Here is a 21555-nt window from a genome sequence, read left to right as displayed (position 1 = left end):
AACATCACAAGCAATTTGTACGGCTTCGAGGATTGCGTTTAATTAGGTTAAGATCAATTAGAAATCATAGATTTAATGCTTGCTGGATTGCTTTCGTCTAGCTTCATATTTAACTTTAAAATGCAAATTTGGAACTTGTTACTTAAAAAAATATTTGAAAAGACCAATCATTCAGTCACTAAATGCAATTATTTTCCAAACCAATCCCAATAATCTGATAAGTATAGCGGAACTTTAAATTTAAATTCATATTTTGTGTATGTTTCAGATTCCCACCACTGCTAGCGCTGCAATCGCCAACGCCAATGGCGACTCTACGTCAGACGTTCGAAAAATGTATCGCGCAGCGTTCAAAGCTCAAAATGACGGTTGTCGTATAATGTGATTTGGAATCCATTCTTTCGTTGACAATACGGCACTGGACCGTAACTCGAACGATATAATTTATTTACTTTTTAAAATATAAAAAAAATTGTGCGAAAATTCCATTGTATGAGTGTTTCATCTAAATAGTTTATTTGCAATCAAACAAAATTAACGGTTTCTTAGCAAAACTCACACATCGTACGTAACACGTTCCATATCTAGGTGTTGACCGTGTCGTAATCGTACCGCTTTGCGTATTCGCGAAGTGACCTTGATTTATTTCTCCTTCATTATCAATTGCCCACCAAGCCCCTATCAAAATTCCAAATAACAAATTTCGCTATACCCAAATCGGGATCAATGACACGCGTCAGTGCTGTACGATAAAGCGGGTGAAGGACAAAAATAAATCAGAAATCTGTTCTGTTCTGTGTGCAAAATATGTAGGTACATTGATATATTTTCCCACATGTGCCTACAGGTGTCATTCATGATAATTGCAATCCAAATCCGGGTTTACCAAAGTTTACCTTATCGACAGACTGATACTGCTGGATGGCGCTGAAAACACACGCGTTGAAAAATCTTTCCCCGAAACAGAAAAAAAACCGATTAGACGGTGATAAAGGGGCAACATTTAGCTTAGGACTAATCTTGCCCAGTGGCATTCGGCTGTTTTGCTTTGGGATACTTTCTTTATCGCGTTAATCAAAGTTCTTCACCCATTGGGACACATTCTGTTGGCCTATATAAGACCGAAAAAGCCCTTATCATCGACCATATCTCAGTTAGGTTCGGTGAGACAGGAAGTTGTTCACGATGAAGCAAACCATTAGGTTTCTGTGGTTGGTGAGCGTGTTGATAGTTGTGGTTCATGGAGCAAGTCTTCCGACGATCGATTGGACACGTGTGAAGCGAGTAGAGCAGCTAGATCACTACTGGGCACGTTTACCTCCCGAGTTCCAGGTGTATCGGAATGTTTCCCGACCGGCAGCTCGCATCACAAACGGACTCGAGGCTAGGCCCGGTCAATTTCCCTACCAAGCGCTGGTAATGAGCGAGTTCGGCATGCTGACAGTGTTGTGTGGTGGATCGGTGTTGACGCAAAACTTCATCCTCACAGCGGCGCACTGTGTAATGTTTGATCAAGTTAATAGAGCTACCGGTGGTATGGCCATCTTCGGTGCACACAATCGATTGCTGGTTGAATCCACTCAACAAAGGATACGGTTCTCTACCAGCGGCATCATCGTACATCCGTCCTATACCGTCAGCAACTATCGGTTCGATGTGGCAGTTGTTCGTCTCAACTCGGCTCTCCAGTTTACGCCTTTCGTTCAACCGGTACGACTACCGGGCCGGTTTGATGCACGCCAGTTCGAGGGACAGATTGGCACGATTAGTGGGTTCGGACAGACGAGCGATACCAGCTCGGCGTTTGCAACCATTCTCCAGTACACGGTCAACACGATCATGAGCAACAGTGCGTGCATCAGTCGGTGGGGATCACTGCTGATCGAAGCGCAAAATGTGTGTCTTTCTGGTGATGGGGGCCGATCGGCGTGTACCGGTGACTCGGGAGGTCCATTGACGGTGCAAGAGTCGGGCGTTACGCTGCAGATCGGAGTAACGTCGTTCGGATCGGGTGATGGGTGTACGCGAGGTGTTCCTACGGTTTACGCGCGGATCACCTTCTTCTTGGATTGGATCCGAGCCAACTCGGATTACGTTGATAGTTGAGCGGGGGCTAGTGGAGGAGAAGTAGTGATAATGTTGCGACATTGTGTTTCTTAGGTACGTAGGTCTATAGGTAGGGCTCTAGATAATAAGTAACGACTGCCACACTGTTAGTGCTTAAGAAAGTTTTTTTGTTACTATAATAAAAGTTAAATCTACTACAAATTGCAACACATTTGCACTACAGCGATACAGACAGGGGCTGCAGCTCTATTTCAGGTACACCAAATCTTCGCCGGCAGCTCATCAAACTTCGAACAAAACTCGAACCCCGTCAACGTCAATGCCAAAACGCGTCTTCATAAATCGCGACCAAGGGCACGGCACACAAATAAACCCCGCACACACACACACACACACACACACACACACACACACACATGCGGGAGCAACCAAAGCCTAATCCCCTTCAGCAAACGGGGCAGATTCGTCCGAATATCTTCTCTTGCGGGCTATTACTATTTTTAAAACGTCATGCTCAATCTTTCCAAAGCGAAAACCGCGTTTGACTCGTTTGGACACGAGACGGACATTGATTGTACGCCGTGGTCATCGCCATCGTCGTCACTCATCCATCTGACGGAAACACTCGAACCGTACCGAAGCATCGTGGAAGCTCTTTGCTCGTTTTTGTTGTTGTTTTTGTCCCCACATCCTGAATGATCAGGTTAATCATCCCGGTGATTCGGTTAGTCACAACGCCCGTGGGGTGCATTCTTACGTTCAATTCAAAGTACAGGCGACCGATACACATGACGAAGCAGTTTAATTTAGCTGCACACAAACACAATCGTCTCAGCTGCTGTGTGTTATCTGATAAATCAGCACCAAGCGTTGCACGGGGTGTGAAATTGAGTGATTAAACGGTTTGTTGTTAATCGTACGCGCGCTCTCTTACTATCTCAAAAATATTGATCCATGCTCCCGCTCTCCCTAGAATGAAAACACACATGTCAGTGACATTTCCACACGCAAAACATGGATGCGTATGCGCACTGGGATGAACGGGAGCTTGCGCAAGTGCGCTCACCAGCAGGCAACAACCAGCCAACCAACATTCCCCTGTAAAACTGCAAACCTGAGAACCTGAGAATCATTATAACAGTCCCAACGGTAACCGGGCGCCTTCAGTCGGAAGCCAGGACTTGAACAGGAATCGTGTGCAACAGGTTAGAGTGCGAAGTTTGTGTGCCTTGTGATCTTTTCTGTTAAGTGTGGAGTCAGTTTACTGATAAGGTTTTGTTGTACTTTGCAAAGCTAGCACAAATAGGAGCCCCGTGTGTGACGAAATCGTTTCAATCCAGTGAGAAGAAGGCAGCACAGAGCGGAGTGAACAAGTGTAGCTCTAGAACTTTGCCCACGTTTGCATATCCCCTTAGGTAGGTTTTGTTGTTAAAAAGTGCTTTATATTAGTTGTATGTTTTGTAATGCGTTCAAGAGTTAAGAATGCTTCACCAATCGCGATCAATTTATGGCCAAAAAAAATTATTCGTGGAACGACAAAAAACGAACAAAACTGTACGCTTTAATCTATTTTGTGTGCCAATACAAATTTCAAGTGGAAATCTTTGCCGACGTTTGACGAGGAGGAGAAATAAAAAAAAAGCATTCAAAATAAAAAACGTCCAACCGGTTCGTACGTGGACGGCGGACTTGAGGGTGGTTCTAGTGATCACGTAATATTTTTACTTTATGATCTCACATCAACTCTTGACTCCGGCGGTTCATTTCGGTTGAGTTTCTTTTTGTTTGATTTCTTCCATATGGGTTGTTGATGCAGTTGAGACAATCGGTTTCATTTTCCATCAAGACCGAGAAACCGGTTTATTTGAACCTGCCAGTGGAAACATTTACCAGATGTACCAGTCTGCCCTTGTTTGTTTGCGTGTGTGTGTGTGCTTTTTTGTGGGGGAGCTAACACGGGTGCAATACTATTTTTAATGTGCAACTCACCAATTGCTGGGACCACCTGTACGGTACTAGAGTGCAAAATGAGCCCGGTACAAATTGCAATGTTCAGTATCGCAGAGTTATCGCAGCGGTGGACCTGGTCAATAAAAATGCCATGGTCTTTCAATCAAAAACTTAATGGAGGCGCCCGGTCGTTTGTGGGAAATGTGATGGAGGCGCCTGGTGCCTAGTGTAAACACGTTTTTCTTGGAATGCAGTACGATTTGTAATACGTTTTATGTTAGTATGTGAAATGAGCTTCTAGTCATTACTTTACAAACTTTTCCCAAGGATGGGATCCGATCCAATACGCTATCTTTGCCTCTGGTTGGTTTCACGTGAAATCGTACACGCTCATCACGAGCAATTACTTGTCACCTTAACTAATTTTAGTGTTTCCTCTGCACGAGGAATGCACCAGCATGCGAATCTGATCTGTAACAACAACCTTAACTCCTCTTCAACCTAGTTGACTAGTATAAGAAAAAGGGAACACCCTTCGTGTGTAAAAATCACGTTCTCTCCCCTTTTTATGGTGGCACAGACTTACCGCAGAAGGTGAATGAGATGTTCACGATGTGTGTGTGTGCTGTCTTCCTCCTCCCGAAACGCCGTACTCAAGACGGCATATTTTTGTCGACGGCGGACGACCGAAACGTGTCGCGGTTGATGAGTGTCTATTTTCGATACGCTCGTAACCTATTGCCTCTCCAAGCTGGGGTGGGGGGGGTGGCTTTCGAGTGTGTCCGAAAAAAATGGGGCCATAAACTGCTGCCCCAAGCTATAAGCGGAAAGATTAGTCGAGTCTTTCGAGTTGAACTAAGTCAAGGTTTACGGTGGTTTGTGGCTGTTGTGTGGAGTTGCGTACCCTAGGTGTTGTCCTAATTCGGTACAGAGAAGAGCGCGTGTTTGGATGCGTGTATGAGTGTGTGTATGTTGCAATGGCTGCCCGTTTTTGGCGCGATGCAGCACAAAGATTGGGTCCCCTAATTAAGTGCTCGGTTGTCGCGCTGACGACAGAATGAGTGACAGAAGTTCTACGATGCAGCGAAGGGTGTTGTGCACCGAAAACGATTTCTGTGCCATTTCCCGGTAGCTACGAGACAGCAGGGTTTGAATTGAAGGCAGGGCGTTATTTTCAGCTACCTTTTACGTTCCTTTCAAGCTGTTGACCCTATTCTAATGGGTGGTACAACCTGGGCATGTAGATGCGGATCGCCGAGTCGCTTTAAATAGCGAGGGAAAATGAAAATAATTCATTCTTTCGAGTGTGGCGCGCTACATTGGCGAAGGAATGCAGATTAATTAGGCCAGCATCAAATAAACAATTCCCGCGCTTGTAATCGGCCAAATCGGCTAGTGGTGGTGCAAGTTGTGTATTTACCTTTGGCCATCTTTTCTAAACCATGCAACCGACCAAGCCAACAAAACACTGGTCAAGATGACAGCTTCACGAGTGAATAATTTTAATGACAAACACTCGCTCGTGCGCTCTGGGCCGGAAGAAATTAGTTTATTTACTTGGAGTGTGTTTATTTTTCAGCTAGGGCGCGCGCACGCGTAACGCTACGTAACGCTCGTTCCAGTGAATTCCAGAGCTGGAAAAGTGGAAAACAGTTCATTCATTGATTGACGCACAATGGTTGTGAAGCAAAAAAAAAGAAGAAGCACAACCCTTCGTCAATCGCAGCGTAATGATAATCACTTCCAGATCCGGTCTTCTGTGCGTGGATGAGTTGGGAGCCTGATCGTCAAGATCACAAGGTGGTTGTTTATGTGACTTAACGCGCAACGACTTGCCATTAAAACAATGTACACCAACTGTGGCTTAACACGTTGGTCATGAAATGTTCATGGTCAATGAGGGAGAGCGGGATGGCTGTTGAGCGTCGTAAATTGTGGAATGTTTACATAAACACTGATCGCTCGAACGCGTATGACCGGGAGATTGAACCTAAACATAGGGTTAGGGACAGTTTTCGGCATAATTTGAAAGGAAATGTCTATGTACGGAAGCTTTAGTAATTAATAAAACATATCATTCACCTAAATGTATGCAAAATTTTGAAACTCATGAATGTATTAACTGTCTTTTTTAGGTAAACTAAACAACCAACCAATCACAATGAGTGCTCGCAGAGGACTACGTACGCGCGTGTATGACGCCAACATGAGCATGGTGGAGAACAACTACCGGGCCGCTCTGGACCGTCTCGAGAGGAGCCGTCGTGCACCGTAAGTATCGGGATCGTTAGCCGTTCTTCGAACCGGAACAGCCATAAACTGTTCGGATGCGGATGGAAAATAGTTTCAGCTGGGTGGCCAACAGCAGCTGTCGTCGATGATCAAACCTTTTCTTGACACGTGTGTGTGTGTGTGTGTGTGTGTGTGTGTGTGTGTGTGTGTGGGACCAAGGTTGACGTCATAACGACACGACGGACATTCGCGACGATGTAAACATTAATTTCCATTCCGACTTACGCGGTTGAAGGGCGATTTCTTTACCGGTCGACTTGCTCTTGAACTCATCTATTCGTACGATTTCTTTTCTATGCACACTCCGCCTTCCATTAGGTCACTCGATCGGGAGGTGAAGCCACGTGCCTCACCATTTGTCAGCCGGTACGACTTTAACGGTGCAGAGATTGACGACGAACTGCAGATCGCTCGGAGCCGCGCATCCAAGGTGATCCACGAGAAGTCGGTCATTGACCAGCGGGCGGAACAGTTCCGCAGCTCCAGCCTTGCACCGGCCCCGGTCAGCTCGGCACTCGCGCTCGAGGGCGAGTTCGACGATCAGGTGAGACTCAGACGGTATCTGTTGAGACGCTCGTGGGTCAACCATGATAACAGCGTCATTTACGTTATTCCGCTGCCGAGCGATGCGAGCTACTTCCCGCGTTGCTACTACGACTACTACTACAGCTGCTGCTGATCCAACTACGGAAGCAGAACATCCTATAAACATGTCCTCACTTCTTGACTTCTGAACTGGATACCCCGTTTATGTTTTGTGTGGTTTTTGTGTGTTTTTCGTGAAGCAACTGCCAGTGGTTCTTCGTATTTGTGACCCTGACACATTAAATGGAGATGCTTGCAAGATGCTCAGAGAGTTAAAAGAATATGGTTTTGCTGTACAAATTGCATCACTTACAGCGCCTACAGGTATGCAATTTGTAGAACAAAATTACAATCTTAACACTATATGAAGCTACTTGTCGAGTGTCTTCCAGATAAATTATTTGTTCTTCTGTTCTAACCAATCTATCTGGCCTTGTCATGGCCTCCAATGTACCTCCCCATCCCTACTCTCCGTTTTGTGTCGTACTAATGTTACTACCACCATCTTAGCGACGAGATTCAAATATGTTTCCAACGAATAGGCTAATCCGTCGGTCAGATCGAGGCACAGCGATGCCAGCTTGAAGCAGGATTGTTTGATACGTTACCTGAGTTTTACGTACAAGTGACACTACCATAAATTTACTTTACAAATTTTTAAACACGAATAAGGTTTAGCGAAACGGTTTAGGTGTATCGTCACAGTAATTGGATTGTTGCGCCAAGCGGTTGCGTTGTGATGATAGTTGATTCTTTTTCAAAATTACTAAAACTTATTTGATAGAAACAAAACAAAACAAAATTTAAAACGACGCTTTTAGCAAGCGAAACTAATTAGCGAACGAATTGAAAGTTACAGTAAAAATGTTACAGTAGATAAAGGAAGAAACCGAAGAAAAACGGGAGAACATAACACGCTTCGTATGTTGCCTGCCACAGTAGTATTGTCCTTTTTTTTGGGAATGTTGTAGTTAGGAGCGATAAACAAATTTACAAAAGAAATCTATTTACAATAGCTAGTAAGAAACGAACCTTACTTGAGGTAACTACTATCATAAAAAAATCAAAAAATTTAGTATAATTTTGAATTTGAACAAGCTGTGAAAAAGAAGGCTGTTTCCGTTTCGGTGCATGCTCAGAACACAGCGAGCAGTGCACACACGCGTTGTCAGTTATCTCTCAGTCGTCCCACAGTGAAGAGCCACAGTGGTAGCCGTTTTTTGGTTTGTTTGTGCATCCCGTCCACCATCCCGGTATCCGTGGTTTGTACGTGAATAAAATGTGATATGACTCGGAGTCAGCATCCGTTGTTTCCACGCGAATCTGTCCTTGGTTTTTTTTTGTTTTGGTGTTAGTCTCTCGTTTTTACTCTACACGTGGCGATCGGTACCGTAAGTTCTTGATACAGTTAATCATGCTTGGTCGATCGTGTGAACTTTAATACCATTGCCATTGCCTGAATTGCCTGACATCATTCGTATGTGTGTCTCTTTAATCCGTTCCTACTCATGAGTGGCTTTATCTTCTTTTTTTTTGTAAAGAATTTGTGGTAAATTAGACGAACTGCAAGAAATTAGTTGAGCTATTTGAGTTAAAGAAATAGTAAAGGAAAGGGAAAGACAAAAAAAAAACACATTCCTGGAAACATATTTAATCAAAATTGTAAATAAGAGGATCGTATTGCATGTTTGTGCTACTAACTAACATACTCCAAATTAACAGTTTGCTAACATTTTTAATAACGAGTTGTAGAGAGTGATATCATACTATTCGGGGTTTTCTAAGTTAAAATGATTTCCTTTGCAGTGTTGCTGATGCGCTCATTATAACAGTATTCGAAGAAAAGAATGAGAAATATTTCAGATAACAAGTGAAGTTGGTGTAGCTGGTTTCTATTGACCAGCTCTTAATTAAAGACTATTAGTCGAAGAGTTATCAATTCCTCTTAATAATCTATGGATCTATATATGAGTGAAGTGTTTCTACGTAGGCCAAAAAAAAAGTAGCATCGTAAAATAGTTTTCTCCAACAGCTTCCCCAAAGAATTCTTGTCCCTTCCGTAGGGTAACTTTGGAGGTTGTGATATATCTTAGCGGATGTTATGTCTTGGAGCAAAAATAACAACAGAATGCTTCCTTGTTATGTACGTCCAAAATCACATCAATGTTGTATCTTTTGTTTGCTGAGGTGCCACTAGAGGACCCTTTGATTAGACTAAGAGAAGCATGTTCCTGATGTGCTTGACATCGAATACTAATGTGACGAAATCTAAAGCCTCTGTAGGCTTATTTGTGTCCATGGCATCATTCGCTCAGTTTGAAACTATTTTATGATGTACAACAGCTCAAACCCTAGCTATCAACAACAATTGATATTCCCTTAGCGAAGGTTGAAACACTTAAATTCGCTCGATGATCTCATGCCTACATGCGATCGCGATCGTTTGTAGTGTGGAAATAACTTTCCATTCTTTAACACACCACGCTCCGCCACTTGACCAGTCAAAACAAAGATTGATGACAGTGGTTTGTTATGGTTGTGTCAAACAAGTGCCCATCCCACTGCCATGGTCGTGTGTAGTCGTCGTCGTCGTGTGCACATTGACGTACTTTGAAACCAAAGGTAGCCTTCGGTGTGCCGTTGTTACCTTGTTGACTTTGCAAATGTTTGTGTCGTTATCATAGCGGAGTGCTTTTTATAGAACAATATTAATATAATATTCTTCTATCAGCCGCACTGATCGGTGCCAAAAAATCGGGGGGAAATTTGCAGCAATTATCCGCAATGATGCTCTTATCTAAACAAACACCACACACTGCACCGTGATGATAAATGTGCATTCCTTGCAGATGCTTCGACACGCTTCAGGATGCTCACATAATGCTCTCATCACGCCATTTTGCCAAATAGAAGAAATAATTTAAGTGTGCTTTTGTCACTTTTTGCGCTCCCCAGTACAGAGCAATCAGCTGATTGATGGCTCGACGATATTTTGTGTGACTGAACCGGGTGTGACTGAACCTTGAATTCTTTCGTCTAGCAAAACGCTTCTGAAAGACACTGATGACTCAGCACCGTACCCACTTGCTAGTACACCCTTCTTGCGACGGGTAGCATTTTCAGGGGGCAGAGAGGGCTTTTTATCCGAAAAATGTTATGCCACCAAAACCGGTAGCACCGCAAGGTGTGTGTGTGAGATGAGTAAGGTTTTATTTTCATTTGCCCACCTTCCTCAAAACACCTCAATTATCTCTGCTTCTTCTCCTTGTACCACCCTGTGTGCGTGTTGTGTATTACGCGAAGCGATGGCAGTAATTTTAAAAATATCATCCTTCCCATCGAGCAGGGAAGAACGCGACTCGCGACTGCTAGGGTACGTTTATGACCAACCACCAGCGAGCCAACCAGCCATCCTGATAGGACGCCGGACACCGTCTGAGCAGTGTGAGTGGCCGTAACGCTGCACGCCTAGGTGTTAAAAATAAATTCTCGTCAAATGGCAAAGCGGCAACGCGAATCGGCCCCATCCGACGGCGTGTAATTGTACCGCGTACCGCGTGTGTACGGAGACGGAACAAAACTCGTCAACATTCTTACGCCAATACGCCGATTGTTTTGCGTGCAATTTCTTCTTCGCTTTGTTTTAGCGAATAGCAGGAATGTGTTGGCTTTGAGGTGTTTTTTTTTGTGGGATTTTATTGTGTTTTGATAATACATCGAGACATGTGGCGTTAATTTAAACCCTGAATGGATGAGTAATTTAAAGCGGTACAAAGCGACACTTTACTGCAACGGGTAATTATGGGCCATTTTATTGCAATTTGTTTTATTAACTACAAGATTTAAACAGCTTGTAAGTGATTCTGTTTCAAGTTGCAAATCATTGACCGTGGGTAAACCGTGGGTAGGAAAACCATATCATTTCGTGGTATCAATGATTCAAAAATAATCCAAAAAATTGTTCTAAAATAATCTCTTCAACTATCTTTGCGTCAAATCCAAATTAAAGTTTTCGCTGAATCGGTGTAAAAACTTTACCTTCAAAATGTAATTTTTCATCCCCATTTTTATACTCTTTTTATCCATCCCTTCCATCACAGGTCCAGGCAACGCTTGATCGCATTCGCGCCAGCAAGAATCTGCTCAGTCAGCTGCAGTCGGACGATGCCCTGGAGTCTTACCGTACCGAGGCACGCTCGAAGCTAAGCGAACAGACTGCCCGCAAGCTGGCGGATAAGCTAGCGACGGTAAACAGCGAAGAGGACGAATTCTCCTCCACCGGTATGACGGCACGCAAGGCACTCAAGGTAAGCGGAAAAGGGAGGGGGAAAGCGGGGTAAGATCCATTCGCCTGCTTGCTAAGGAATTTATGCTCAAAAAAGGGTATTAAGTCCTCGTTCCTTCATTTTAACGGCACTCGAGAGCAGATAGACGTGCTAGACATGGAAAGTGACTCGAAAAGGGGGACAGAAAGATGTGCTGGCAAACTAACTGTTGTGGAATCGGAATTTATGATATGATTTAAAAATATTCTTTGTAGTAAATCCGGAACTTGAAGTTACTGTTAGGATTATTTGAGAAAAATCGTGTTGAATTCGTGACATTTTTTAAGGCGGGAGTAATTAAACGTCTAAAAGTATGCAACAGTAAAAAAAACACATCTATTAAGGACACAATTTTGTGAGCTTGGTTAGCACATTTCTCTGTTCCTTTCGAGTAGTAGCAGTTCAGAGTTCCTTGCCAATCCTTCGCACCCTAAAGTGTTATTATTTTAAATTTCCTTTCATCATTCACTCTAAGCACTAATCGTACTAAACGCTTCTGTATCATATCGCTGCTTCTTTTTCTTCATTGCTTTCTTTTCCGGTTGCACCATGTCTTCTTCCTTGCACTACGTCGTTCCTCTCCCCTTTCCTTCATCATCCTATGGCTCTTTCATGGTGGCCTGTTTGATGCTGATCCGTGTTCGATACGTCTGCAGTACAAATACCGCAAATATCTTCGCCGGGACTAAGCCGGGGTGCGGAACGGATCGGTCGTTGTCTGGGACGCCACCATAAACATATCCTACTATGTAGATGTTATACACAGAATGCCAACTCCTGGTCGGTAGATGACAAAAAATGTCTTTCTAAGGAACTTTTGTTGAGCATTTTACGCTTTTTTCTCATCCTAGAGATAGCAGAAGTTTGAAATTAATCATCCGCTTAACAGTATGCCAAATTCATGACAAAAACGACCTTCTTTAAAAATAGAAATTCATTGTCACCATAGAAAATGCATTCATTCACCCATCGAACCATTCAACTCAAACGTTTTTAAGCAATAGCCTCTAGTCTTGAACAACCTTTTCCAATGTTTTGCTCCCGTTTTGTTCCCTCTATAATCTTTCCCGTGGAACGTCAACCGCGATCAGTTCCGTGCCAGTACCGAATCGTCGTCCTTGGCCAAAAGCTCTCAGGCACTCAAGTGGAAAGACGAAACGGCCGAATCGTACGCGAGCAAGCGTGCCAGCGCCACCAAAGCTCGCCTGCAGGACATCGACCAGGAGATTGAGGAGTTTGAGGCGAAGCAGGCAGCACGGGCTCGGCGTAATGCACAGCTGAAGCAGTTGTTGGCGGAAACGGCCGCCCAGGATATTGTGCCGGCGAGCCTAAGTGAGCACGCGGACGGTATGAAGGTGACGACGGGTGTGCTGAAGGTGAAAACTACGCAAAAAAAGATGGTCAGCTTTTAAGCCGTGGTTGTAATGGGAAGAGAAGGATAGGGGGAGGGGAAAAGGAGGAAAACTGTTCTTAACAGGCACGTGTGTGTTGTTGATTTTAGTTTCAATCTCTTTCATTCTCGTGTAATATTTTGTTTAATACGTACAAGATGTAGGGCTATCTAGCTGATAAGATCTTAGTTTCTATCCCAAATAAGAAGAGGAAAAAAGATAATGAGGAAAACTGATTCAGAAGGGTAAAGGAAAGTGAAAGTGCACACAATCTCTAAGTAATGTTTAAAAAGAGTGGAATCTCGTAGGAAAATACTGGGAACCAAAATCGGCCCTCTAATCCGATACACGCAAAGCGATGGCTTTTTATACTGAAAGACAGCAATATGTTAGTAGCAATAGCACGTACAGCATGCATCAAGCCGGCGTGTGGCGTAAGACGAGTGTGTGAATATCTATGTGTGTGTTGTGTGACTGTATGTATCGGATTCTTGTAGCCGTGTGTCGCGAATCTGTTTTGTTATTTTTTTTCTTCTTTTCGTATGAGTTTAAAATGAGAAGTGACGCGGCGGTTTCTGACTGTTGTTTTGTTTTTCGGTTAATTCGTCCGTTGCAGTGTACTGCGCTTCCTCTTGTATCTTTCTACACCGGCAATGCGTACGAAACCAGTAAAACCCTAAGTTAACCGATGTGAAAACATGATGCATAATAAATGATGTTTATTTACTTGTGGCGTGTGTCTGCGAGGAATCGTTTTTTTAACGGTGGACGACATTGGAAAATTTGAGAACCAAAGTACAACTTCGTGAGCGGATGATGATTGTGATTAATTACGTGTAGAGGGATTTATTTGGTAAAAGAAAATACTGGAAGAATTATGAGATTTCTACGCAAAACTAGGGAAGGAAGTGTGTACTTCAAAGTTTATATAAAATAATTGAAAAAATACATCAAATTTTTGTGTTTAATTCTAAACAAAAGCAATAAAAACGAGTTTAAAATTAAATTTTGCAATCGATTGACGCTGCAAACGAATTAGTACAACGTCAAACTCATAGACGCATCGGTTTTAGTACAAAAATCCACGTGTTACACTCTATTGCATACCTTTAGGCGCTTTCCTTTGCTCTCATCCATCTGCTTGCGGTAAACGAAACCAACGCAAAGCTTGTTGCTATGACACCACGTACCGCCACGTCGAGTGTGCTTGGATGTAAAATATTGCTACAAAAGACACCCGAGAAATGCCAGCTGTCGTGCGTGAGCAAGTAATTGTACGACATGACACTTACTTTTCCTCTAACTTTAAAGCCAACGTACCCCGAGAGGCCTTTGTAAGACGAAACTAATGTAAACGACTAGTTTGTGTCTGAGATTACATAAATTTACACATACTCATGAGCAAGTAGCGGTGCGGTGGATTAACAGTGTTAACGGTTTTTGGTGGGGTTGTAAATTTCTCCTTTCCAAGCCTGTCAGCCTGTTGGTCCACGATCGAGTGCATTACTGTGACTGTACGGGTAGAGCACAAATGCGTTGTCTCATTGTGCAGTCAATAATTTACTCTCGAGCTGACTCGTACTAAATTGACTGCTTTTGCGTCACCATTACGAGAAACGAATGAACGTAAGTGGAAAAATACACACGATTGGGAGACCATTTGTCGCCAATAATTCATCCGTAAATATGTTTATATGACCGGAGAAAGAAAGAGAGAGAGAGAGAGAGAGAGAGAGAGTGAGAGAGAGAGAGAGAGAGAGAGAGAAACAAAGTCAACAGCGTCAAAAACATCGCTCCAAACGATCAGGTAGGCCAGGTGTTGTCGCTGCTGAATGATTTTGATGAAATACTTCGTTCGTTTAACCTCGAATGAGGAGAGGAGAATTAGTAGATCTTTTCTCGTCATCTCATCAGATCGTTTAAAAATGTAATTTATGGCTTCACAGGAATGGAAAAAGTGGTACGTAATGTTAGTCAGATGAGTGTTTACATTCCAGCCGAAAGGGTAAGGTCAGGATCAATTTAGCTGCCATCACACTGAGGACATCAACTCGTGTGTCCAGTAGGACATTAATTAGGTTTTTGTAGAGGTAAAAACATGTAAAACGTAATGCTAACTGCTACAAAACCTTGTAGAAAGTAACGATGATTCAAAATACTATTCCTTATAACGGTACCTGTATAAAATAAAATCTATGCCCTTGTAGAAGAACACAGAGTTTTCCTTGCAGGTGCCACATGCCGTCTAGTTGACACACGCCAGCTGCCGTTTGTCAAAGTACATCACATCTTTCGGTATGTATTACAAGCACCGCAAATTGAACCTTAAACCCTTACCGGACGTTGAACAAGATGTTCAAAAAGAAGATATCAATTTCATAGCAATTGTTATGAAGTTATCATACTTGAAACAAGCTCTCAAGAAACATCAATGTGTCCCAGTCATCCCACCAACAAACACTATCCCTGACCGGAACGAAGGACAGCCCTGGTTACTCAATTCGCTCAATCCTTGACACTGAAGCCGAAATCGAGCACGGCCCAGGCCATTGTCCTCCAAAAATAGGACATCTTTGCGTCACATTTAAGTGCCGTTGCACTGTGGTGGGAAAGAAGATGCGAAACAATTCGCCTTGTGGGGACGGGGAACCTGATGCCGCACTGATGCGGCGCTGTTGTTGTACGGCTGACAGCATGAAAGCGCGAATTATTTCCGGTGACTAATGGATGGAAGTATAAATGGTCGGTCGAGCGCAGCGTGAGGATGGGGTTTTGGAAAATGTTTTGAATTTGTTTTGACAGAAGAAAAATGTTTTGTCGTTGTGAGGTTGGTCTTTTTCAAGCGAATTATTTTGTTGAATTGTCCCCGAGGTGTGCCTTTTTTTGATGGAAAGAATGAAAAGCATATTGTGTTCAAAGTTTGTAGAAATAAAATGTCCTAAAGAATATTTAATTTATATTGATTCACTCCCCATTATGGCGAGATAAATATTTCCTTCCTGCAATGGAGACGCCTGGTGTTTTATTCATTTTGAGTCACATCCCAACTATCGTACAAAAGGCGTTTCACGCATCACACAATCAGTTTGTATTCGATGTCCACTTTCCCTAAAATAAACACCCCCTCTATGCAACTACCTTCAAAAGCGTGCACGTCCTCACGGTCCGAAGAAACACAGTGCTTGTCCTTTCCGTTTCAGTACGGGGCCCTGTCCTCGAACACACGCACACACCCACAGGGCATAGGGCTTTACGCTGCAAAAATGAACGGAACTCGACTGCAATGATGCACCTCGAACCGACGGCCGACATTCGGTCGGAATTCAGCGGCGTGCGCAAGTATTACGCGAAGGAGAAACAAAGAAAGAAAGAAACAAAAAACTGTTAAAAATAAGATAGTTAATTTTACCTCAACGAATCGCACTGTCCAATTGCAACAACTGTAATGTGTGTTTATGGGCCAGCTGCTGCTGCTGCTGCTGCTACTACATCAGGCTCTCCTTTCTACCTACTTCGGTACAATCGTTCGAGAAGGATAGTTTTACCACCGCCTTACCTGGCATCTTCCGAAGCAGATTTCGGTTTGAATTCTTTGAATAATCGCGTCGCTTATATCATCATCCCACACGGTACCTTTTGTAGTGCGTAGCTAGGTAGAGAGCGTGGTGGTGGCTGGGTTCAACTGTCGGGACTGTCGGATCTCGTTTTTACTGAGGATGATGGATCGGGCCAAATGTGCTCCGTGCTACATGAGGTGAAGCGAGCCGGGAATGTATCGTACCGAGACAATGAGCGTGGGATAGTTGGGGTTTTAGTGAATTATAAACAATTTCTCGCTATTTGTCGAGTGACCAGTACCCCAGCGGGTGCTAATTAGTCGCTGATTGTGGACATGAAGGGAACTATTTTAGCCTTGTGCATGTTAAAAATGCGAATAAAAATCGGGGTGAATGTTCCAGGGCTTATAATGAGGATGCGGAATAATATTCTTGCTGGCACAATTGCCTGAAATTGTTGTACGTAGCACACCACACCATAAATATTCCTAAAATTACTCTAAAAGCAGCATATTCGCCTGGGATAACATGTAGCTGCATGTATTCAAGGGTGGAAAAGACTTGACAGATAGGCATGCATCAATAAAAGACTGTTTGTGGGCTGTTTTACATATAATTTAAATAGCTTAAAGTATTAAGTCAGATGAAAAAAAGAACTTTTTGCAATAACTTGGCGTTGGAAGATGGATCGAGTTCGATCAAGAAAAATGCGCAGTCCAAAGACGCATCCAACGGTATGCAGAACTTCCCGATCGAACCAGCAACGATCGAGATAACTCACCCATTTTTAGTCCGATCGGAGCAATCTGCATGTTGTTGGGTGCGTCTTTGAGTCGCTCTCAGTTTTGATCCGATTCTGGCGTTCCGCATTTCGTTGTATTGGTCTTTGGACAGTTCATCCTTTTGTGGAACATCTCTCTTCAATTCTTCCATCCGTTGCCCAGCCAGCTAGGCCCACCTGACCGGTTAGGCCTCTAGCGTCTGCCAGTTCCACTCATAAGATAAAACACTACTAGGCCTTAAAATTATTCCATACTAAGTGAAGCTCGTTTTTGAAATAGATAGCCTAAAAAATTGATGATAATGATTTGAAACACAGCTTAAAAAACCTCTTACAAGGAACATAATTTACGCACACAGAAAGTAATGGATCTTTTTCGATCTTATTTATATTTTTGACCTCTTACTCTGGCCATCTCTCTTTCCAAACCCACTGTTCGGCTATTCAATTGCCTGCTTCCGCTGACGAATGGACACACACACACGGCGCGTACGACTACATCGTTTGCGGATCGACGTGCAACGTTTGCGGATCGGTTTTGGTTGCGCGGGAATTTGCTTTTATGGCGCGCACACAAAACCTCCCCCCATCGACAGGCCCTACTGAGGAAAAAAAAAGGTGTTTCCACTCGAACGTGCAAAAATTGTCTTCAACCGTCCTTCCTTTCCCTTTTTGCCTCTTGTATTCCCTTCGAATGGGATCGCCAACATCGGACGGTTCGGTAGAGATGATCTTCGTGATCGTGACACGTACGAGCGGGCCCCGACTGTGCCAAACCGAAACCGAGCTTTCGAGATGCTGCCGTGTTTTGGGGAGTTCTTTTCCTTTTTTTCAAATAATGGGGCCGCAGATGTTGGGGAGGGAAAGAGGGATGACCCGAATGCTTGAACGCTCGACAAACGTGTCGATTTCGATACCGTGCAGTTACGGGAAGCAGTCAGTCTCTCTGTTCATTCCACCGGATTAGCAAGTCAATTTCAACAGGTACGGCGCGTGTTAGTGGCTTTTGGATAATCGTTTTTGATCAAGCGGTTTGATAACCTGTTCGTTGTTGTTTGTGTTTTTGGTGTGATTAAACTGATTTTTGTTTGTTGTTTGGTGAAACGAAGAGTTGTAAGCTAAAAGGACTTTATAAAATGTATTGAAATGTGACCAGAAGTTGTATCAATATTTGGTTGTTCAGCGTGATAAGATGTTAGAAAGAGAATTTTTTGTACTGTAATTATTTTTAACATTCCCATTTCATGGATGAAATCATCAATAAAATTCCTCCTTTGCTGGCAGCATTTCAATGATTTTTTTTCCATTAATTTTGCTCTTTTCACGGTAAAATTGTTTGTTCCGTCCGTGTTACGTGTGTGCATCGTTAGCAGCAGCTAAAATTGGCCTTTATCGACTGGCGTGAAGATAATTTATTATTCTCCCCCGACGCGGCCCGATAAATTGGCCTCGTTAGCACATGCTTTAAAGTGGCTTGTAGAGGAAGGAAGCGAAATTAATTACGCACAACGATCGATGAACGGTGCGCGATTCGATGGATAAATCAATCGGCTGGTGAAGCAGAAGAGAAAAAAAAATACAATTTTACCTCTTTGGCCACTCTTAATTAGCGTGCAAAATTCCCCCACGAAACAGAATTTCAATGTATTGTTGGCACTGGATTTGTCTGTACAAAGTTAACCGCAATGCTTTCGCATACTGGCAACAGTTAATGCTTCTCCCATCAACGCCACTTCACATAAATCATTCGTCAAACGCTCATCTTCGGCCAGAGCAGCCGAAAATGACTGAAAAGCTGTCACGATCATCGCCCGGAGGTATCGTGCCACAAATCATCGGTGGACCGGTGGTATCTTTCCACCCGCTCTTTGAACCCTTTGACAGCTGCAATGTCAGTTGTTTCGGGAGACTTCCGCCTACTTGAATCGTTCCCGTAGGCCGGCAAAATGTCACCAGCAGACGTTGCTGGGCGACGGAACGCCACGCCATGCCGACGCGACACCACCCGAAACAGAAAGACCAGATGCGCTGAGTCAATCTTGAAAATCGACGAAAAGAAAGAAAAAACGTTAGTCCAACAAAAACCCGTTGTGTGTGCGGTCTTGATACTGAGACCGTGCTCAACGAAATCGATCGTTGCACTGTTGCACTATCGAGAGATGGGAAAGAGGGTGAAAAAAGGATGCCAAAACGAGCGAACAGTGCACCAAGTTGGATGGCGCAACCGTTCAGCTAGGCAATTACAAATAATGTCTAATTTTAATCACCGACATTCAAAGCCTTGTGAGGCGGATTTCTATATGTTTGTGTGTGTGTGTGTGTTGGTTGTTTGTGTGCTGTTTGATTCAAGGTGGTTGTACTGTAAAATTATTCAGTTTCTGAATGATACATTTATTTTCTCTCAGGTACGTTTACTCACAGTATCAAATAAACCGGCCTAACCATGGATGATGGTGCTGCATCCACTGGAGTCATTGTGAAGAACAAACCGGGCGCAAAGCCGCTTAACATCGTCGATGACTTTAACCGTCGCAAGATGCCACTTTACAAGCACTGGGTTCGGTAAGTGATAGAAAAGTTGATAAGGAACTTATATCGGTTTATAATTATATTTTTTATTGGCTAAAATAAATAAAAAAAGAATTAATCAGATGATCATCTTCCTCTATTAAACCAAAGCATGGCATACTTTCAGGCGCTTAACGCTTGACTTTGAGTTAGGCGCCTAAAAGTATGCAAAACGTGATATTCACTTTTCTAGTCGATTTGTGTCCATTTTCACGTTTTCGAATATGGAATATTTTGCTCCATGGTCGAGATGATATTATGATCTGATATTATGAACTGCTAATATTATTTATTTATATATGAGATATTTATAAAAAATATGTTATCTCTAATCCACTCCAGCCCACAATTCTTGCAATACAACTACATGTACGACTACCGCGTGAACTACTACGATGACGTCATCGACTATCTGGATCGGCGATCACGAGGTGTTGCGTCGGAAATTCCTCGCCCTCAGACCTGGGCCGAACGTGTCCTAAGAACCCAGAAGAAGTGAGTTAATCTTGTGTCTTTCCCTCTGCATCGAGCTGATTCTGGCACTATTTGATCACAACGGCTTTATCTCAACTCAATTTCATTTTTGCCTAATTCTTTCCAGCGCCACACGTGACATCAACGATGTGTACAACTACACCAGCATCAGCCACAAGAAGGACGACAAGAAGCTTATGTACACGCTAAGTAATCAGATCAAGTCGTACAACTGCCACTCGAAGGCATACACTAACAGAAAGTACCGCAAGATCCTCTAAAATGCGTTTTCCCTTTTGCTTTTGCTTTTGTACCTGGGGCAAGTGGCAAGTCAAAAACATCAACCACCGAAATCCCCAGCTCCGGAACCCCGTAACTCTGGCTGAGGAATTATTTTTTGATCCTCTAAAGCTTCAACTTTCTCCCACTAATTTGTGTGCCGCTCGGGATATATATTTTTTTTTTATAAACGAATGAAAAATTAACAAACCCTCGCAAATAAAACATAAAGCAATGCTTCCGCTTGTTTAGCTTATGAAATGCAGTTTTGAAAAAAAGAATCTTAAAAAGACACAAAAAAAAATATGAAGAAACAATGCAACGCCACACCAAAACGAACAAAATGCTTGTATCGCACAGCCACCTACAGAGAGACTCGAAAACGAAAACGAAATGTCGCCCCAAACCAGGATTTCCTTTTACCCTTTTCCGCCCTACTCGACACGATCCCAAACGATCCTTTTGGAAGGTTCGCTTTCGAAGTTTGCTGTAAGCGCTGCAGAGTCCTTGGAATTCGAAACATACCCACAAGGGCGGTGCCGCTTCACTTGACCGACTTCTCGGGCTACGCATTAGATTACAGTGTTAAGATGTGTTTGTGTTGCTTTAGCGCTGCACTTTTTGTTAGCTTTGTTTCGCTGCACTTTTATTAGAAAACCCACCCACCCCTCCTTCCCTTAAGTAAGTTAAGGCGCGCGCGAAACCTGTGTAACCTGATAAATAATTACCACCCAGGCGGGCACGTGAGACTGCGGGGCAACGAACCGAGTCCGTGATGATGAGCTTGTGGTTCTTTTTTATTTCTATACATGCTTTGTAATTATCGCTTTTGCTGTCTGTTTATTTATTTTTTTGGTTTGCAGTTATTTTCGCTTTTTTGAAGCTTTGTTTGAGCAAATCAACAAACTGTACTAAACATTTTTATTAATTCTTTCTTTTCCTCAACTTTCAATGTACAATGTACAACGGCACTGTTCGGTGCGATAGGGAAAAGTCGACCACTGGTAAGGCTCTATCTGAGCACTACTTACCGAGGCTGGTGACCGGTTAGGAAGCTTAAGAAAACACACACATTTTCACATGCCTAGTCCGTGTCGGTGGAACAGCACACAGAGTAATGGAAACAGCAGCAGGAATTACCCACTGTTTTGTACAACACCTTTCCGGGACACCCGTTGAACAGCTTTTCAAGAACGAATTTCAATAAACGAAAGTAACTTTAAAACTAAGCTGAATGTATAGATGTGTCTGTATATTAATATGGGTTTAGTACAATTGGGAACATT

General features: G+C 43.2%; 3 protein-coding genes across 5 annotated transcripts; all 3 read left to right on the top strand.

Annotated features, from left to right (window-relative positions):
• The first annotated feature begins 1167 nt into the window (after window positions 1-1167).
• Window positions 1168-2106, top strand: LOC126561150 (brachyurin-like). The gene has a single exon (XM_050217094.1). The coding sequence runs from the start codon at window positions 1186-1188 to the stop codon at window positions 2104-2106; it is 921 nt and encodes a 306-aa protein (XP_050073051.1). The 5' UTR covers window positions 1168-1185.
• Window positions 2107-3385: 1279 nt separating this feature from the next.
• On the top strand, window positions 3386-12632 carry LOC126562743 (uncharacterized). Its single transcript, XM_050219320.1, has 5 exons — window positions 3386-3482; window positions 6153-6288; window positions 6628-6853; window positions 10995-11201; window positions 12311-12632. The coding sequence occupies exons 2-5, from the start codon at window positions 6179-6181 to the stop codon at window positions 12629-12631; spliced, it is 864 nt and encodes a 287-aa protein (XP_050075277.1). The 5' UTR covers window positions 3386-3482; window positions 6153-6178; the 3' UTR covers window position 12632.
• Window positions 12633-17804: 5172 nt separating this feature from the next.
• LOC126563248 (flightin) lies at window positions 17805-21326 on the top strand. 3 transcript variants are annotated; one of them, XM_050219879.1, is made up of 5 exons: window positions 17888-17947; window positions 19354-19510; window positions 19859-20011; window positions 20118-20200; window positions 21257-21326. In XM_050219879.1, the coding sequence occupies exons 2-5, from the start codon at window positions 19392-19394 to the stop codon at window positions 21310-21312; spliced, it is 411 nt and encodes a 136-aa protein (XP_050075836.1). In that variant the 5' UTR covers window positions 17888-17947; window positions 19354-19391; the 3' UTR covers window positions 21313-21326. The 3 variants fall into 3 exon arrangements, with proteins under 3 accessions (XP_050075835.1, XP_050075834.1, XP_050075836.1); XM_050219878.1 differs by lacking the exon at window positions 21257-21326 and having other exon boundaries at window positions 17805-17932; window positions 20118-20274; XM_050219877.1 differs by lacking the exon at window positions 21257-21326 and having other exon boundaries at window positions 17886-17947; window positions 20118-20274.
• The last annotated feature ends 229 nt before the right edge of the window (window positions 21327-21555 follow it).

The sequence above is a fragment of the Anopheles maculipalpis genome, chromosome 3RL (assembly GCF_943734695.1).
Source record: "Anopheles maculipalpis chromosome 3RL, idAnoMacuDA_375_x, whole genome shotgun sequence".
In the NCBI taxonomy this organism is placed as follows: Eukaryota; Metazoa; Arthropoda; class Insecta; order Diptera; family Culicidae; genus Anopheles; species Anopheles maculipalpis.
Note: the sequence above shows the minus strand (reverse complement) of the source record. Positions and strands in the feature narration are given on the sequence as shown.

Coding starts and splice junctions, on each gene's coding strand:
- LOC126563248 (XM_050219878.1), top strand. CDS start 19,392: ATGGATGATGGTGCTGCATCCACTGGAGTCATTGTGAAGAACAAACCG. Junction 19,511..19,858: donor CTTTACAAGCACTGGGTTCG/GTAAGTGATAGA, acceptor AATCCACTCCAG/CCCACAATTCTTGCAATACA. Junction 20,012..20,117: donor GTCCTAAGAACCCAGAAGAA/GTGAGTTAATCT, acceptor AATTCTTTCCAG/CGCCACACGTGACATCAACG.
- LOC126562743 (XM_050219320.1), top strand. CDS start 6,179: ATGAGTGCTCGCAGAGGACTACGTACGCGCGTGTATGACGCCAACATG. Junction 6,289..6,627: donor GAGAGGAGCCGTCGTGCACC/GTAAGTATCGGG, acceptor GCCTTCCATTAG/GTCACTCGATCGGGAGGTGA. Junction 6,854..10,994: donor AGGGCGAGTTCGACGATCAG/GTGAGACTCAGA, acceptor CTTCCATCACAG/GTCCAGGCAACGCTTGATCG.
- LOC126561150 (XM_050217094.1), top strand. CDS start 1,186: ATGAAGCAAACCATTAGGTTTCTGTGGTTGGTGAGCGTGTTGATAGTT.